The 17,391-nt window shown below is 44.6% G+C and overlaps 1 protein-coding gene across 1 annotated transcript in view; it reads right to left on the bottom strand.

The window, feature by feature from the left end:
• Positions 1 to 4,539: 4,539 nt before the first annotated feature.
• TMX1 (thioredoxin related transmembrane protein 1) overlaps positions 4,540 to 17,391 on the bottom strand; it is a 31,841-nt gene continuing 18,989 nt past the window's right edge. The window contains exons 5-8 of the mRNA XM_033952551.1: positions 14,172 to 14,217; positions 13,969 to 14,070; positions 9,367 to 9,430; positions 4,540 to 6,949 (exon numbers count right to left, since the gene is read on the bottom strand). Of these exons, the coding sequence (XP_033808442.1) occupies positions 6,768 to 6,949; positions 9,367 to 9,430; positions 13,969 to 14,070; positions 14,172 to 14,217 (394 nt within the window). The 3' untranslated portion in view covers positions 4,540 to 6,767. The remainder of the gene's footprint in view (positions 6,950 to 9,366; positions 9,431 to 13,968; positions 14,071 to 14,171; positions 14,218 to 17,391) is intronic.

Below are 17,391 nucleotides of genomic sequence, written 5' to 3'. Positions count from 1 at the left end.
CACAGAGACTGAAAAAATGGCTTTGCGAGTAGTATTGTTGAGGGCACATTCCCTGCAGCTACTGCACAGAAATGTTCTTTACCATTCATTAGATTTATTTGCAATTAGTACAGATGCACTTAATCACAATTTTCTAACTGCAATGCGCAATTCATGTCATAGAAACATAGAAATAGACGGCAGATAAGGGCCACGGCCCATCAAGTCTGCCCACTCCAATGACCCTCCCTATCTATCTTTGCAGATAGATCCCACACATGTCTATCCCATCTGGCCTTAAAATCTGGCACGCTGCTGGCCTCAATAACCTGAAGTGGAAGACTATTCCAGCGATCAACCACCCTTCAGTGAAGAAGAACTTCCTAGTGTCACCGTGCAGTTTCCCGCCCCTGATTTTCCACAGATGCCCCCTTGTTGCCGCGGGACCCTTGAAAAAGAAGATATCTTCTTCCACCTCGATGCGGCCCGTGAGATACTTGAATGTCTCAATCATATCTCCCCTCTCTCTACGTTCCTCGAGTGAGTAGAGCTGCAACTTCCCTAACCGCTCCTCGTATGGGAGCTCCTTGAGTCCCGAGACCATCCTGGTGGCCATTCTCTGGACCGATTCCAGTCTCAGCACATCCTTGCGGTAATGCGGCCTCCAGAATAGCCTACTTGGTTATGCCCCCTAATTTAGTGTTCTTAAAGTGCAGTGGACCTAGACTAACTTGGAATGCCCACCCTAGAGGTTAATAATAACAACTTTATTCTTCTATACCGCCATAATCAGACGACTTCTAGGCGCTTCACACCGAAGAGAACTGGACAATCAGTGAATTACAATATGCAGATTATTGAAAATACAGCAGATTACATAAGAAATGACGTGATGGAAGTATTAGATTTAGTGTAACTTCTGTTTAGGAGATAAATCTATCAAACAATGCAGTTTTTATTTCTTTCCTAAAGGCGTCATAGGTCAGTCTGGCTCTGTTAATGCAGTTCCTTAACCAGGATTGCTGTTTGCTTGCTTGATACATACGAGTCCTATCCAAAAAAGGATTTGTATTTACAGCCAGTAATGCTTTTAAAATTCCCATTACAGTGGTGCCTCGCATAAAGAATGCCTCGCACAGCGAACGCTGCACACAACGAACTTCATTTCATGATTCATACAACGAACTTCGTTTCACACAACGAAGTCGCCCGAGCTTCCACGATCGCTGCCGATGTATTGCATCCTTCCGCGCAGGCACTGCAGGCAGTCGTTAGTCACTGCGCTTAACGCGTTTCACATAACGAACTTTTCACATAACAAACTTGCTCCTGGAATGAATTAAGTTCGTTGTGTGAGGCACCACTGTACTTCCATATGTAGTAAATGTCACGTACCTCCTCCACCCTGCAGGGACTCCCATGCTAACTGCTATAGCACACTTTAGTAAGATGGCCCTAAATTGATTAAGCCACTCTTGATTTGACTTTCATGAAATGCACATCAGATGCTATTTCTGATTTTAATATCTGGATTTGAGGAGTACATATTTCTTCCCATACTTGCCTGAAGTGTCCCAGTTATGTCAGTGGCAAGATCAGACTCCTCCATGAAAGAATACAGAAACCAGTTTTCACCTCTTGTAATTTTAGCAGTCTTTACTGCATGGCGAGTCAAGAAACAGTAAAATCATCATTTATCTGTCAGCCATGGTTTTTTTTGAAGGGATTCTGAAGAACCACATTAGCATTTCTATCCAACTAAACCTCTTTTGAAAACTACATATAAAGACTTTTCTAATGGAAGACTTAACTTCACACGATCACCCTTTAATACACTGATATGATATCTGGACTAGTTAAACCATGCGACACTAAGGTTTGCCACTCGAGGTGTGCAAATTCCACATTTGGAAAAAGAAGTGTTCCCATCATATTGAAATCAGTTGCTAATTTCCTTTCACAACCACTAATGATTCTGTGACAGACCACTTTGTAGTACCTAATATTTTGTTTCCCTAAAGTAGCAAATAATCCGTTATTATTTAGCATCTTCTGTAATGGACAGATCAGAGAAACCTTTTCTACATCAAAAGCAGGGGACAGGCAACAAAGCTTTGAGAAAGTGAGTGGCCAGCAGCAGCTCTGTGTGCAGCCTTGAGGAAGGACCCTGCTTTGATTCTCGGATTAAGGGCTAGATTCACTAACCTGAATTTCATTCATGATCTGTGGCCGATCTGTGCAGGCCCGACGAATTCCCAAAGCAGAAACATTTAAATGAGGGTGATTGGAGGAACACCCCACTCCGACTGCATGGATTGCTAATGTGTGATCCCAACGCATGCGCAGATCATCTGTAGATGGACTGCGCATGCTTCTAGCTGTGAGCTGCGATGTTTTTTAAAAAACTTTTACTTTATTTTACTTTAGCCCAGCAAGCCCGTGGTTTTAACCCATGGGTTAAAAACACAGGCTTGCAGTGTGGGAAAGGACAGGAGAGATTCGGGGCGCACAGAAAGATTTGTTAAGCTGCTCACCGCCTCCACTTTCCCAGTCACCGGTGGTACTTCATGCCCATATTCTATCAATTTATATACATCAGATTCCACTGACTACCTGACTTTTCGCCAGGTCGTTAGCAGATCGGCCTGGACTTCATGGCTTGTTTATGGCTGCATGTACGAGAAGGGTTTAAACATACGAATTACAGGGCAGAGAGAAGGGCGGCCAGTGCAGGAGAACAGTCGCTTGTTTTTTGATCAGCCAGCCAGTCGGAAAGTGTAGTGAATCGCGTCCTTCCTGCTTTGCATGCCGATTCCCCTCATTTGCATGTGCGGATCAGAGGATGATCGGGACACAGGTTAGTGAATCAGGTCGGAAGGAAATCGGATCACAAAGGGCTCACAAACCGATCGGTACTAGAGAGCTGCACGGGAACGGGGACGACGGGAATCCCGCGGGACCCGCGGGCATCCTTCGGGTCACGGGGATCCCGTGGGGACGCCCCCTAGGGTCACGGGAATCCCGTGGGGACGCCCCCTAGGGTCGCGGGAATCCCGTGGGGACGCCCCCTAGGGTCGCGGGAATCCCGTGGGGCTGGATGTACTCAGTCGCGTGGCTCTTCTTCTCCCTACCTGCTCTGCTTGCAGCACAGAGCCGAACAGAAGTCTTCCCAACATCAGCGCTGATGTCGGGAGGGGAGGGATGGCTTAAACAAAGCCCTCCCTCCCTTCGACGTCAGCGCTGACGTCGGGAAGACTTCCGTTCGGCTCTATGCTGCAGGCATGGAAGGTAAGGAGAAGGAGAGTAGCCTCGTACCAAGGGAGGGGGGCGGTCCGCCCCAGGTGCAGCACAGTCGGCCAGGTGCCCTCACTTTTGTGGCGCTTCCCCAACCGACCGACCGATAACAGCCCCGGTCCGACAAACCTCCCTGCCCTGTAGCCGCTGTAAGAAGCAGCAGCTGTAAGAAGGTAATTTAGAGTCGCGGTTAAGGGCAGGGAGGTTTGTCGGACCGGGCCTGTTCTGTTGTCGCTCGGGCGGGAAAGCGCCACGAAGGTAAGGGAGCAGGGAGAGAGAAAGGGAGGAAAGGTGGAGTGGAGAGGAAAAGACGCTTAAGGGAAATGGGTAAAACTGAGGGGGGAGAAGGACGCTGAAAGCACTGGGGAAGACAAACAGGTGGAGAAGAACACTGAAAGGCCATGGGGAAGACGGGGGGGGAGGACACTGAAAGGACATGGGGAAGACAGAGGGGGAGAAGGACACTGAAAGCATATGTGGAAGACAGAGGGGGGAGAAGGACGCTGACAGGACATGGGGAAGACAGAGGGGGAGAAGGACACTGAAAGCACATGTGGAAGACAGAGGGGGAGAAGGACGCTGACAGGACATGGGGAAGACAGAGGGGGAGAAGGACGTTGAAAGCACATGTGGAAGACAGAGGGGGGAGAAGGACGCTGACAGGACATGGGTAAGATGGGGGGGAGAAGGACGCTGAAAGGAAATGGGGAAGAGAGAGTGGGGAGAAGACGCTGGCAGGGAAGACAGAGATGCCAGACTATGGGGAAAGCGGAGGGAAGAAGATGGGTGTCAGACCAATTTGGAAGGGGGGAGAAAGGGAGAGGCACAGTAACAGAGCAAATGAAAGACGCAGAGGGAAGAGAGACAGTGGATGGAAGGAATTGAATGAGAACATGAGGAAAGCAGAAACCAGGCAACAAAGGTAGGAAAAGAATTCCATTTATTTTTTTATTTTTTTTGCTTCAGGATAAAGTAGTATATTAGTTGTGTTGATAAAAATTTATAAACATTAGAGGCTCTGGTAGAAACCCGTTTACAAAGTATGTATTCTTCCCAATTAATATTTCCAAATTAATAAAGTCTTTTTGCTTATTTGAAAATGGGTTTCTACCAGAGCCTTTAATTCAGTAGCATAATTAATTGAAATAACTATTTCTGAAGTTTATAGGGACGGGCGGGGATTCCTCACGGGGACAGGCGGGGACGGAGGAGATTCCTCGCGGGGACGGGTGGGGACGGAAGGATTCCTCACAGGGATGGGTGGGATTCCTCACGGGGACGGGTGTGACTTTGGCGGGGGCGGGTGGGATTTCTGTCTCCGTGCAACTCTCTAATCGGTACACGATCAGTTTGCTTAGTGAATCTAGCCCTAAGTTCTCTTAACTCTGGGTTAGCTTGGAATGCTGCAAAAGCTCTATTCATATACCAGGTAACGGGATGTCATGGGTGTCATCAATAGCAAACAAGGCTAGGGGCACAAGCTAGATGGGAGAAAGCTCAAAGCAAGGAATTCTTTAAAGATTCCCACTCTGTTTTAAGATAATGTGAAGAGAATAGTCCCTACGTGTGACCTACCATACCTGGTGAACATTTTACAAGAGAAGGCAGGATGGGCAATGACAACCCTAGAACCCCCAAAAATTAAAGCATAACAGTATTTTGCTCAGTCTTTAAAATAATAAATCATAGGACCAAAATCGTTTTAAAAAGTTGCCATAAGCATCTACATTGCTGAAAGTGAGAACTGGTACATTATCCAAATGGCAATGTTGCCAGACCATCTCAGTTGTGGTAAAAATATGACATGAGCTTTGGAAATAGGCATGACCTTGATGGCTGTGATTGCAGTGAATGCATGTTAGGATCAGACTAGTTCATAAACACCACCATACAAAAGTCAGTTTAAAATTCCAAAAATGTATTTTAAAAAATTATTTTACCTTCATGTACATTTATGCCATGATCTTAAAATATAAATATTAGCTGTTTAAAAATGAAGGTAGGGTAAACAAACCAAGTGACCAGATGAAAAGGATTATTGAAATAATTCTCCAAGAAGGACAACAATCAGATATGAATATTTTCTAAACGAAGCATACAGAAAGTTAAGGCTCTTCAAGTTTTCTTTAAGAGATGAAATGCAATAATAAGCACGCTAGAACTGCTTGCATGACCCAGCGCTTCCCAACTTTCATCACATGGTTCCACTTTTAAAATACTAATCTAAAATACTCTTGTTTAAAAACTGAACTGAGAAAAGTCATGGTGAGAGATGAGTTGAAGAAGATAGAAAGCAAGCTGCCAAAGACCAAGTTTAAATAGTAAGCAGGAAGAGAAACCTGCTGACAGAAGCCCTGGTTTAAAATTTGAGCTTGGGGGAAGGGGAAGAAGAGGCCAAAAACTCAAGCAAAACAAAAAACAGAACTTTTATGGGGAATAAAGAAATTAGGGAAAAAATTTTAAAAAAGAAGGAATGTGGAAAAAAAGGGGCAAACAGCATGAGAATGACTGCAAGTCTGGCATATGGGACTGTTTTAGGTTTACTTCAGGAACTCAAAGTCACTATGGGTAAAAAAAAGTTGGATAGCATCCACAAACAGCAGCAGCACAGTAATGTCTATTACTCATTTGCTAAAAGTAAAAAAAAAAAAAAAAATGCCTGCCCAAAGCAGCCATGTTTTGGCTTCCACCTACTTCAGGGACATAGGATATTATATAAGAAATCCCAAATCCAGACATCCAGAAAATAATTAAAATAAAAAACTCTTCTCAGCTTCCTCAAAATTACATCAGAAAATCAAAATGTTCTCTGCCAGCTTACACAGCATTCGTCTTAGGTTAACCTAAAATGTCTGGAGCTGAAGCTCAATTAAAGACATTACTACCATACTGCTGCTCTTCGTTGACGATATCTAACTTCTTTTACCCCACGCACTGTTTGTTAAATCTTTGTCTCTGACTCCGTAAATTCATTAATCCAAAAGTGCAGAGCACCAGACATCACAATATCTGAGCATTTCTCCTACCTTGCCGCGTTTTGGTCTGTTAACAGGGGTTCATATCAAACACCTTCCCCCCTGGATCTACTGTTACAGTGTCAACTTAATGTATTGTTTGCTCAAGTAAACCGAATAGTAATCTCACCAAGCACACAGCACGTTAAGGAAGGGAAAGTGTATTCTGTCTATGCACGTAACAAAACCTTGCAAAAATCCCTCAGATGTCTAGCTTGAGTAGCAGCCAACTAACCAGTGCACTGGCATTTCTTGTAAAACAAAGAAAATAGATTTACTCAAGATCATGAAAAAGAGCTATTGCTTGGCACCATTTCTTACACATTTTAGTAGGCCTCCCGCTGTTAAACCCCTTAGAGCACCAAAGCCAAAAGTCCTGGCTCACTTCAAAATATATAGCCACTGGGTACTACTGAGCCCATTTTTTTGTTTTTGCTGCTTCTCTGTTGAACTGTAACAAAAGCTTTGATGTAACTAGGGTTAAGATGCATCCTTTGCCTCCCACGAGCTCACTGTGCGCTTCCTTGCAGTATTCTGGGAAGAGTCCCCATCAACCTGCTTAATCCTCTCTTCAACTTCACTGTCCAATATATCGCCTTCATCTAGCGTGTCTTCACTCTCTACTTTCTGTAACCGCCTGGATGTTTCAGGCTGGAACGTTCCTTAAACCCAAAAGACAGATACAGTCAGTGAAATGCAGACTCCACAAGTATGAAATTGCTGCCCACAGTTTATGTATCTGCTATAGAAAGCATTGTGGTATATTGAAAACTCAGCAATCTTTAGAACACTTATATCACTTGATATAAGTGTTCCAGATTGTCAGGGTACATATATTCCAAGCTCTATAACTGTGTTATCAGTTCCAATCACAGTTAAGGTATATAATCAGATGTAAAATCTTTGTGTTGACTAGTGATGCAGAGTTATACCACAGCCACATTAAGTAGAAGACGTTCCATGATGTTACTGCAATACTTACTAACTAAGGGAAATGTAAACCTCTCATCTCGCCAGTTCTATATTATTTATAAATTTTCTAGCCCACCTAAGCAGTTCACAAGATACATATGTAATCATCAAATATATGGAGACAGAGGCATTTAGCGATATGTTTTTTGTAGCGATTCATTCACACAGACCTAAGATATACTTGCAGTAGGCCTGAATACATGAGGAATCCTAGGTGAGCCTTTAATCTCGTTCGCCCTCCCCCCCCTTCAATTATAGTCCAGCATCTTCCTGTCTCCCTCCCCATAGATCAGCAATCCCTTCTTCTTTTCCCCACCCCCACCCCAGCAGTCCAGCTTCTCTCCCATAGCTCAGCATTCCTTCTCCTACCTGATGGGCCAGAATCTCCCCTTTCGCTTCCCTGTCCCTCGACACTGAATTAGTGCCATGACATGCAGAACAGCAGGGATAAGCAGGCAAACCAGCAGCTATGCAAGGAAGCACACATACTGTATGTGTGTGCTGAAGCTGCCGCATCCCCAACTCCAATGCAGACTTCGATTTAGAGCGGGCAAAGACACAACAGCCTTCATCGTATGCATGTGCCGAGGTCCCACTTTTTTTTGTTTGTTTGTTTAGCTGCTGGCTTGCCTGCTCGCTCTTGCTGTTGTTGCAGCCACCAATTGGGAGGGATAATTTTATACTCATCTGGACTGCTGCTCTTTTTTGCTGCTGCCAACACCCCCCTCCCCCCCAATCTCATCCACTAGGTCAGTGTCTCTCAAAACTGTGTTGTGGTACTATGCCTCTTAATTAGTACTCAATAGTGTATCTTCCCAAAACAAGTACTAATTTATATACTGCATTCTTATTAAATTTATCATGCAGCTACATGTACCTGCTTAGCATATAGAAGCTACAGATGTAAGGAATTTTTTGTATGGACCATCAGGATGCAGATAGGAATCGAGTACTTCCAACTGCTAAAATCTTCATCGGTCCAGCTTTTATTGAAATCATCTGTAAATTCATTTTTTCATTTACAGTACTTGTTTTTGGAAGATCTCAAAACTGTTTGCCACGACACAGTGGTGTGCCCCAAAGAGATTCCGGGTGTGCCACAAGAGATCCCAGAATTTTACTTTATTTTTTAAAATTCCCTTCATAAGTATACACTAGAATAGATGAATGTATGTCATGTACGCAAGAGTCTGTCAATGTTATGAGTGTCTGCGTGCTTAACGATACAACCGCCCAGACAAGCGTCGTTCTTTGACGTGATTGGTCCTTAAAAATTAACGGCAAGTAATTTTATTTTTTATGCAGTAGTTATCCTAACTTGAGCAACAAAGCAATCAAGGCTTTGTTACAGTTTAGATTTTATCATCTTTAAAAGCTTGGATTTTCAGCTTTGACAGAAATTAAATTTAAAAAAAAGAGAACTGCAGATGGTGGATGATGAAATGTGCATTTGCTAGAGAACTATCGAGCTGCGTTTTGAGTTAATTTGCACTCAAAACCAAGTTAATCCATCGCAATGATTAGCAATTCTATTCTACTTTAGTTTCACCTTTGTTATAATTATCTATACATAGCGTAAAGAACTTTAAATAAATAACTCAAAATTTAATTTTTTGTTGGTTTTGCACTTTTATAATTTCAATTATAATGTGCCACAAAAAACATTTGCTCCGTTTAGTGTGGAGCTAAAAAAAATTAAAAGTCTAAGAGACACTGCTCTAGGTGGCCACTTGTTTTGCTTGCTAGAAGCACTGACCTTGGATATACCTACTTGAACCAACTATATCAATAAGTGGTTCTTGTGAGTATCCACATGAACATGATTTATGATCAGTTGGGGATGGGGTATAGAGTGTCAGTCATTGTGCAACAGTGACACCTACTGACCAAACTCATGTGTACAGGACTCAGGATGGAACCACAATCTATGGCTCCTGACTGGGAACAATGGCTGCAATAGCAAGGCTATAGGGAAGCATTAAAATAATCCTTAGGGAGTGGCAAATAAAGGCTCATAGTCCATAACTGCAGAAGAGCCTGGTTTCAATTGAGCTGAAATAAAAAAGGAGCAGGAAGAAACTGCTAAGAGGGGGAAAAGTCCACTTACTTGGATAAGAGTGTGGCTCTGGTGTGTGTCTTGGACATAGGCAGTCTGCTATGAACACTAGTACCTGCAATAAAAAAAATTAAAAAAAAGAAATAATCTATTTGCAAATTTCTGGATCTGCAATCCTGGATGAGTCATGTGGTGGCTGTGTTAGTCTATTTGAATGTGCGGAAAAAACCCTAAAGCCCAATAAGAAGATAGTGCCTATAAAAAAACAAAGTTTCTTGATTAGCTTTCTAGAGTTAAACTCACTTCTTCAGGTCAAAACAGAATGATATTCCCTTTTGTTCTGATGAAGAGAATGTATTGCTCAAAAGTTATTCAAATATAATATGGGTCATTAGAGTGGGCAGACTAGATGGGTCGTGGCCCTTTTCTGCCGTCATTTTCTATGTTGGGTTTTTTTTTCTATGTTTCATTTTCTAGCCTAATATTTTCACCAAGTCTCTGAGAAATCTAAGTGCATGCATTAGCAGTTTAATACCAATCAAAAATGAATTCATCCATTCTGGGTTAGTCTCTCAAGATGCAGTATTTGAACAGTGCTGCTGTACATACTTGCATACATATCTATCTTTGCGCTAACACATATGGGGGAGCTTCAAAAAAAGTAAGTGTGAAACAAAAAATCCTTTTGGAAACTTTTTCTGGCATACAGTAACTCACATCCACCAAAATAAATTCTACTGCTGCTTTGCTTGTGCAGCCCAGAGAAAATCCTCCAAAATGAAATACCATGGAGAAAACAAATACACAGGAAAGACTGCAAAAGCCAACTATTCTTAGCCTTATTCCATTATTCCCTGGGCTAGCATTCAGTTGTAAAAAGCTTCTCAACAAAATTTCAATAGACATAAAAAGAACAGAAGTCTTGCAAAAAAAATAAGTTATAAGGAATATTTTATGATTTCTTAAAATTACTCAGTACATCTGAAGAGCACTTTGGACAAAAGTGCAATAGACAAGCTTGAATATTATCTTTATTACACACAGTGAGAAATGAAACAGCCCAGTTGCAAACCTTCATACTAAAGTCTGTACACTTCTCCCTCTGTATTCGCAGTTTCTGCACTCGCGATTTCGATTATTCACGGTTTTTCCATGAGTCCAGACATGGGAACTAAACTGAAAAACCAGGAAGCAAAGTTCTCGCTCCTGTCCCCATGAACTACACCTCCCAGGGCTACCCTGCGAGCGAATGTGCCTTCCCACGCAGAGCACAGTAACATGCATGCTGCGACTCTCCACCTGAACAACTGGACTTGGAGTGGCTTTGGAGGCAGGAGCGCGAGGCCTGGCTGCTCTGTCGGGATTCCCGGGAGTGGGAGAGGAAATCCGTGGTGGGCTGCCTCCCCTCTCCTGCCCCCTCTGCGCTCCTGTCCGGTTCCAGAGGCCGCGTAGGGACCAGTCGAGGCCAGCCCATCCCCGTTGTGGGGAAGCTGCCGACATGCTGAATATGTGGACAATGCGGGAGCTGGTGGATAAAGCATGAGTATGGTTTCCTCCAGCCAGGGAAGAGGTACCCCCTGGCTTCCCCTGCCCACCATCCCCCCTCTCTCTCAGCTCACCATCATGGCGGCGGCGGGCTCAATTTGAAAGAGGCCACAGGCAGAGAAGGCTGAAACAACATATGATAAGTTATTGGCGGTTTCAACGTATTCGCGGTTCAGTCCAGCCCCAATCACCACAAATATGGAGGGAGAAGTGTACTTGGTAATTATATTCTCCTAGCTGAAATTCAATAAAATATGACTGCATGTTGTGTTTCTATTTGAGGTGACACGGTTAAAAGATGTGTTCTGTCTCTCAGTGGAGTGAAGATTATCTAACTTCAAGAAAGTATGTAGGATTTCTAAAGGAAAGGATGAGATAGGCAGACTGAATAAGCCATACGTTTTTTTTTTGTTTGTTTTTTGTTTTTTTTAGGTGAAATCTGTTTTTTATTAAGCAACAAACCACAACAGGTACAAACAGCAAGCAAAGTCATACATTTTTATTATGGCCTTTTTTTATGTTTCAAAATCAATGAGTACAAAAGAATCACCAAGGAAAAACGACTTACCTTCTACTCCAACAAAATAGGATCCTCCACAACCAACAGCAAAGAACTTTTCAGATTAATCACCTCACTACTTAAAACTGATCACCACAAAAGATCCTCCTCCACACAACTACCGACCGCTGAGAACTTCACATGTTACTTCAAGTCAAAAGTTCTCAATCTCAGGACCTCCTTCCAAAATACACTATCTAGCTCATCCTTAACTACCACACCCACACCCACTAACTCAATCCCGATAAACAGGAATTGGAACCACTTTGAGCTACCTAACTGGTTCCAATTTCTCAAGCTCTATAATAAATACGCCAAAACCTTCTGCCTCCTAGACAATTGTACGCCCATCATGAGAGCAGCCCCCACCCCCTTCAAGGCCATGCTCTTTGACAGGATCTTCTCACCTAATGGCAAATTCCCAACCCACCTTGGACACATCCTCGTCTCGCCCATTGTTAAGAATCGCAAAGACCCCATATTAACAACATCCAATTACAAACCAGTAGCCAACATCCCCTCTTCACCAAATTGATGGAAGGTCTGATCAACACTGCCCTGATGAACTACCTGGATAAATTCTCAATACTTCACGAATACCAATCAGGATTCCGCTCACATCACAGCACCGAAACAGCCATCATAGATCACATCACACAACTACTCAGCTCAGGGAAACACACACTAATACTCCAATTCCACCTTAGCAGTGCCTTCGACCAGGTGGACCACGACATCCTGCTCAACTGTCTAGATGCCATAGGTATCTCGGGCCATGTACTCAACTGGTTTAAAGGCTTCCTAAAAAACTGATCCTACCAAGTCATCAGCGAGCAAACCTACTCCCAAGCTTGGACCAACCCCTCCCCTTTATCCCCCACCCTATTCAACCTATACATGTCCTCCCAAGGCCAGAAACTATCCAAACTGAACCTTCAATCATACATCAAAGCTGATGACATCACAATTATCGTCCCCATCTCTACATTGTCAACCAAAACCAGACTCATCTATCATCAACCAAAGTAGAACAATGGTCAACAAATTTCAAACTAAAGCTAAATCCGGAAAAGACCAAGATATTTATGACCTCCCCAACAAACAAACCAACCGAATCTACTATCAACCTAAATGGAAGAAACTTCCCAATTAACCCTACCATCAAAATCCTAGGAGTCACCCTAGATCATCAACTGACACTAGAAGCCCATGCCAACATCCTAATTAAAAAATGTTTCCACGTACTATGTAAACTACGCACCCTAAAACCATACTTCGATTTCACATCATTCAGATTGCTGGTCTAGTCCCTGGTCCTAAGCTTACTGGTCTACTGCAACATAATCTACCTAGGATCTCACAAAAAAACCATCAAGAAACTGAGACTTATCCAGAACACAGCTGTTCGACTAATATTTGGCTTGAAAAAATCCAACCACATCACCCCATACTACAAGAAACTTCAATGGCTACCTATTGAGGCCAGAATTATCTTCAAATATGGTTGTCTCTGCTTCAAGACTCTCCGGCACCGCACCCATCTACCTCCTGAAACATCTCACCCTATAGGACAAACTCCACTTTTCATGCTGAACACTACTGTTCACATTTCCTTCCCCCAAAGGATGCAAATTAAAAAGATTCCGCAACAGGACACTCTCCTTTCAAGCAGGGTCTGGAATACCACCCTAAGTGACCTCATCCTGAACTCACTAACATACCATTCATTCAGAAAATCACTAAAAACCCACCTGTTCGACAGATTTATCTGACCCTTCAATTCTGCTTAACACCTACCATGCCTTACACATCCCTTCCCTTTTTTCGTCCAGTCACCTATTTGTCTATCTATCCCTCTCAAATCTAACTGATGTAACTTCACTGTCCTTACAGCTCCACTTGTTGTATACCATCTTGAACTGAAAAGGTATGACGAGATATAAATAAAGCTATTATTACTATCTTCTCTTTCTGCCAAAACTGAATCTGCAACCAAAATTGGCCACTGTTTTGTTAGAAACTGAAATTGTAAATGAAACTACTTCCCCCAACACACATGACCAAAAAAGACCCCCCCTAACTGTGCTGGTTCCAATCCTAAAATGGCTATCAGGACCTCCTGCAGCAGTCTCACAAGAATGCTATGGGAAGTCTCAGTAGCCATTGCATCAGAAGCAGTGGCATGGGGTAGAACAAGTGGGGTTCGTTCTTGCCCTCAAAGAGCCCACTAGACTAAGGCTTCCTAAAGCCTGTGGGTGGTCAGGTGGGAGGGGGGGAGAGGGAGAGGGAGGAAGTTTTGGGTTTTAGCCAAAAATGCATAGGCACTTTTGGCCAGAACCTGAACCCAGTTTCGCACCAAATTTCAGTGCTGAATCCAAAACCAAATTGAAATTCAGTCATCTTCTCTCTCTAAATTAGATTATGTTACTGGTTGCATTTAGAGGTCCAGCGATATGCATGGTTTTAGCAAGGCACAAATCTGGACAAACAGAACCATTACACTGTGAAGGCAAGGCTCTTTTATAGAGGAGAAATGTATTTTTACTCACCAGTCCCAATGCTAAGCCTGAACAAAGAGTTGCCAAGGCAAAAATAATATAAGATCCCCAGACTGGTATACCAATATCTTCTGTAAAATAATTGTGGCATTGCTAAAATAAAGAATAAAACATGATATTTAGCCAAATCAAATAAATATTTAAATTTTGTTTATTGGGATAGTGGCAATAACAAAAGAATTTATATTACTTACCCTAATCCACATGGACAGCTGAAACAAACCAGACATGCAGTTCATTCTGAAAGATATGAAAAGTGATCCAGAATTAAAAATAATTCTAATACAAATCACGTCCCGTGAAGATCACCCAGTTTAAGACTGAGGCAGAGGATGGGCAAATAAAAAATAAATCAGTGACATCAGAATTTATCAAGCAAATCCTAACCTTAACCAAGGGACACTGCTTAGTTATTTAAAAAAAAAAAAAAAAAACAACTAAGGGCTCCTTTTACAAAGATGCGCTAAGCGTTTTAGCGCACACTAAATATTAGCACGCGCTAAACACTAACGCGTGCATGTTAGTCTATGCACGCGTTAGCAGTTAGCGCACGCATACATGCATATATTTAGCACGTACTAAACGTGCGCTAAAATGCATAGCGCACCTTAGTAAAACAGGGGGTAAGATTTCTTTTGAAAAAAGTTCTATTAGGTGATAAAATTGGTTTTAAAAATTCATTGTCTTGTTTTTGCTGTGCAGAAAATACCTGCTCCTCCCAGGTTTCATTTACCCCCCCCCCCCTCCCTTTTTACAAAACCATAGTGCAGTTTTTAACACCGGCCACAACGGTAACAGCTCCGACGCTCATAGGAATTCTATGGGCGTCTGAGCTGTTACCACCCTGGCAGGAGCTAAAAAGCACAGTTACTTACCGTAACAGGTGTTATCCAGGGACAGCAGGCAGATATTCTCACATGTGGGTGACGTCATCCACGGAGCCCCAGCGCGGACAGCTTTTCAAGCAAACTTGATTGAAGTTTCAAGTTTGCACACTGCACCACGCATGTGTGTGCCTTCCTGATCCACTAGAGGGCGCATACCCTCCTCATGGTCCTCAGTTCAGATAGCTAGCAAAGAAGCCAACCTCGGGGAGGCGGGCGGGTTGTGAGAATATCTGCCTGCTGTCCCTGGATAACACCTGTTACGGTAAGTAACTGTGCTTTATCCCAGGACAAGCAGGCAGCATATTCTCACATGTGGGTGACCTCCAAGCTAACCAAAAAAGGGATGGAGGGAAGTTGGCAATTCAAGAAAACAGATTACTCAAAACCGACTGGCCCAACCGGCCATCGCTCCTGGACAGAGTATCCAGGCAGTAGTGGGAGGTGAAAGTATGAACCGAAGACCAAGGGGCAGCCTTGCAAATCTCCTCGATAGGCGTCGACCTGAGGAAAGCTACAGAAGCCGCCATCGCTCGGACATATGTCCCGCAACTTGACCATGCAGCTCGAGACCAGCCTGAGCGTAGCAAAAGGAAATACAAGCAGCCAACCAGTTGGACAAGTTGCGCTTGGAACTGGGCGTCCCAACCGATTAGGGTCGAGGGACAAAAACAATTGAGGAACCGTCTGAGGAGACTGAGCGCGTTGAAGATAAAAAGTCAACGCCCTCTTACAGTCAAGTGTGTAAAGCGCCACCTCGCCCGGAGGCGAGTGGGGCTACAGGAAAGAGACCAGAAGAACAATGAAATGAGGGAGCGGAAAGTCCGAAACCACCTTGGGCAAGAACTGGGGTTGAGTACACAGAACCACCGTGCATGAAAAAATACAGGAAAAGACGGGTCCGCAAGCAAAGCTTGTAGCTCACTGACTCGCGAGCAGACGTGAGAGCAACCAGGAATACCACCTGCCTGGTGAAATAATTCAAAGAGCTCTAGCAATGGAATCAATAGAGGTAGCACCAATTGAGTCAGGACACACAAAGATCCCAAACCACCGGAGGGGCTTTGAGCGGAGGATGTACATTGAAGAGATCCTTCATAAAGCGGGGAACCGTCGGATGGACGGAGAGAAGCGTCCCATCAAGCGGCCGATGACCGGCAGCAAAAGCACAGAGGTGGGCTCGAATAGATGTCAATTCGAGACCAGACCGAGACAAGAGAAACAGATAAACCAGCACTGAAGGCAAGGAGACAGAGAGCGGATCCAAGCGGTGCTCAGCACACCACGCAGCAAATCAGGACCATTTCAGGGAATAGCATTGCCGAGTGGAGATCTTTCGAGAGGCCTCGAAAACACCCCCACCGACTTGAAACAGAAGGAGGGAGGCACGTTGCGAGGAACGAAGCTGATAAGAGTAGAGACTGCAGAATGGAATGCAATAGAAACCTCAACTCTGAGACAGCAGAGAAGTGAGCAGAGGTAGGAACATAGGCTCCCTGACATGCTGGAGGAGCCGGGAGACCCGCAGCTGCCAGGGCCACCGAGGAGCCATTAAGATCATGGTGGCGCAGACCGACAGGAGGAGTAACAAAGTAAGGGAAGGGAACCCATAGGGGAACCTGCCCATCCAATCGAGAAGGAAAGCATCCACCTCGATGCGAACCCTGGGAGACCATCCTCGAGCAAGATCGAGGCCACCAGTGAGTGAGGGGCAAAGCGAACAGAACTACCTGTGGGGTTCCCCACCAGGCAACCACATGCCGCAGAGTCTGAGAATGGAACGACCATTCATGCGGCTAAAAAGGGGTGACGCAACGTGTCCACCAGACAATGCTGCACGCCCCGAAAACACACCGCCCAAAGAAAGAAGTAGCGGGGTGACGCCCCCTGCCAAAGACGAAGGGCTCGCCTGCAAAGTAACAGGGAACCTTGTCCACCCTGGCTTGGTCACAGGATACATCGCCCCCGGGATGACGGGACTCACCAGGACCCCGCAATCCATTGATCAATAACGAAAATCCGTCCCGGCATTGAAAATGGCCCGGAGCTGCAGCAGATTGATGCGGCTGCGACGGTCCGCACCCGACCAAAGAATCCGATCCAAGCGCTGGGAAGCGGGATCCCTATCCTGCCATCACTGAAATGCTCGGGTGCAGTGGGGAACAAGAAGAGGAAACCAGGCGAACATCGGGACATGAACCGTGGAGACCCAAGATCCCAAAGCATCAGCTCGGCCGAGGTCGAAAACCGCTGAGTCACCAGCTGACTCAGGCGCAGACAGGCGGCCTGCCGAGGCAGAGGCCGAAAAGACCGGAGGCGGACCGAGGACAGAGGGACCATCGTCCGGTATAAACAGACAAGGCCCTCTCCATGAGGTCGAGACAAGAAGGAGCGCAGACAAACTGGGTCCAGGTCCGCCCAGACAGACTCCCGAGTCCGGGGCGGACAGAGACTGAAACGCTCCCAGATCAGAAACTAGTGCAGGTCCCGAAGGGCCCGGACCAGACGTAGCCCGGAGGATGGGAAAGCC

The sequence above is a fragment of the Geotrypetes seraphini genome, chromosome 7 (genome assembly GCF_902459505.1).
Source record: "Geotrypetes seraphini chromosome 7, aGeoSer1.1, whole genome shotgun sequence".
NCBI classification, from domain to species: domain Eukaryota; kingdom Metazoa; phylum Chordata; class Amphibia; order Gymnophiona; family Dermophiidae; genus Geotrypetes; species Geotrypetes seraphini.
This window is presented reverse-complemented; position numbering and strand designations above follow the sequence as displayed.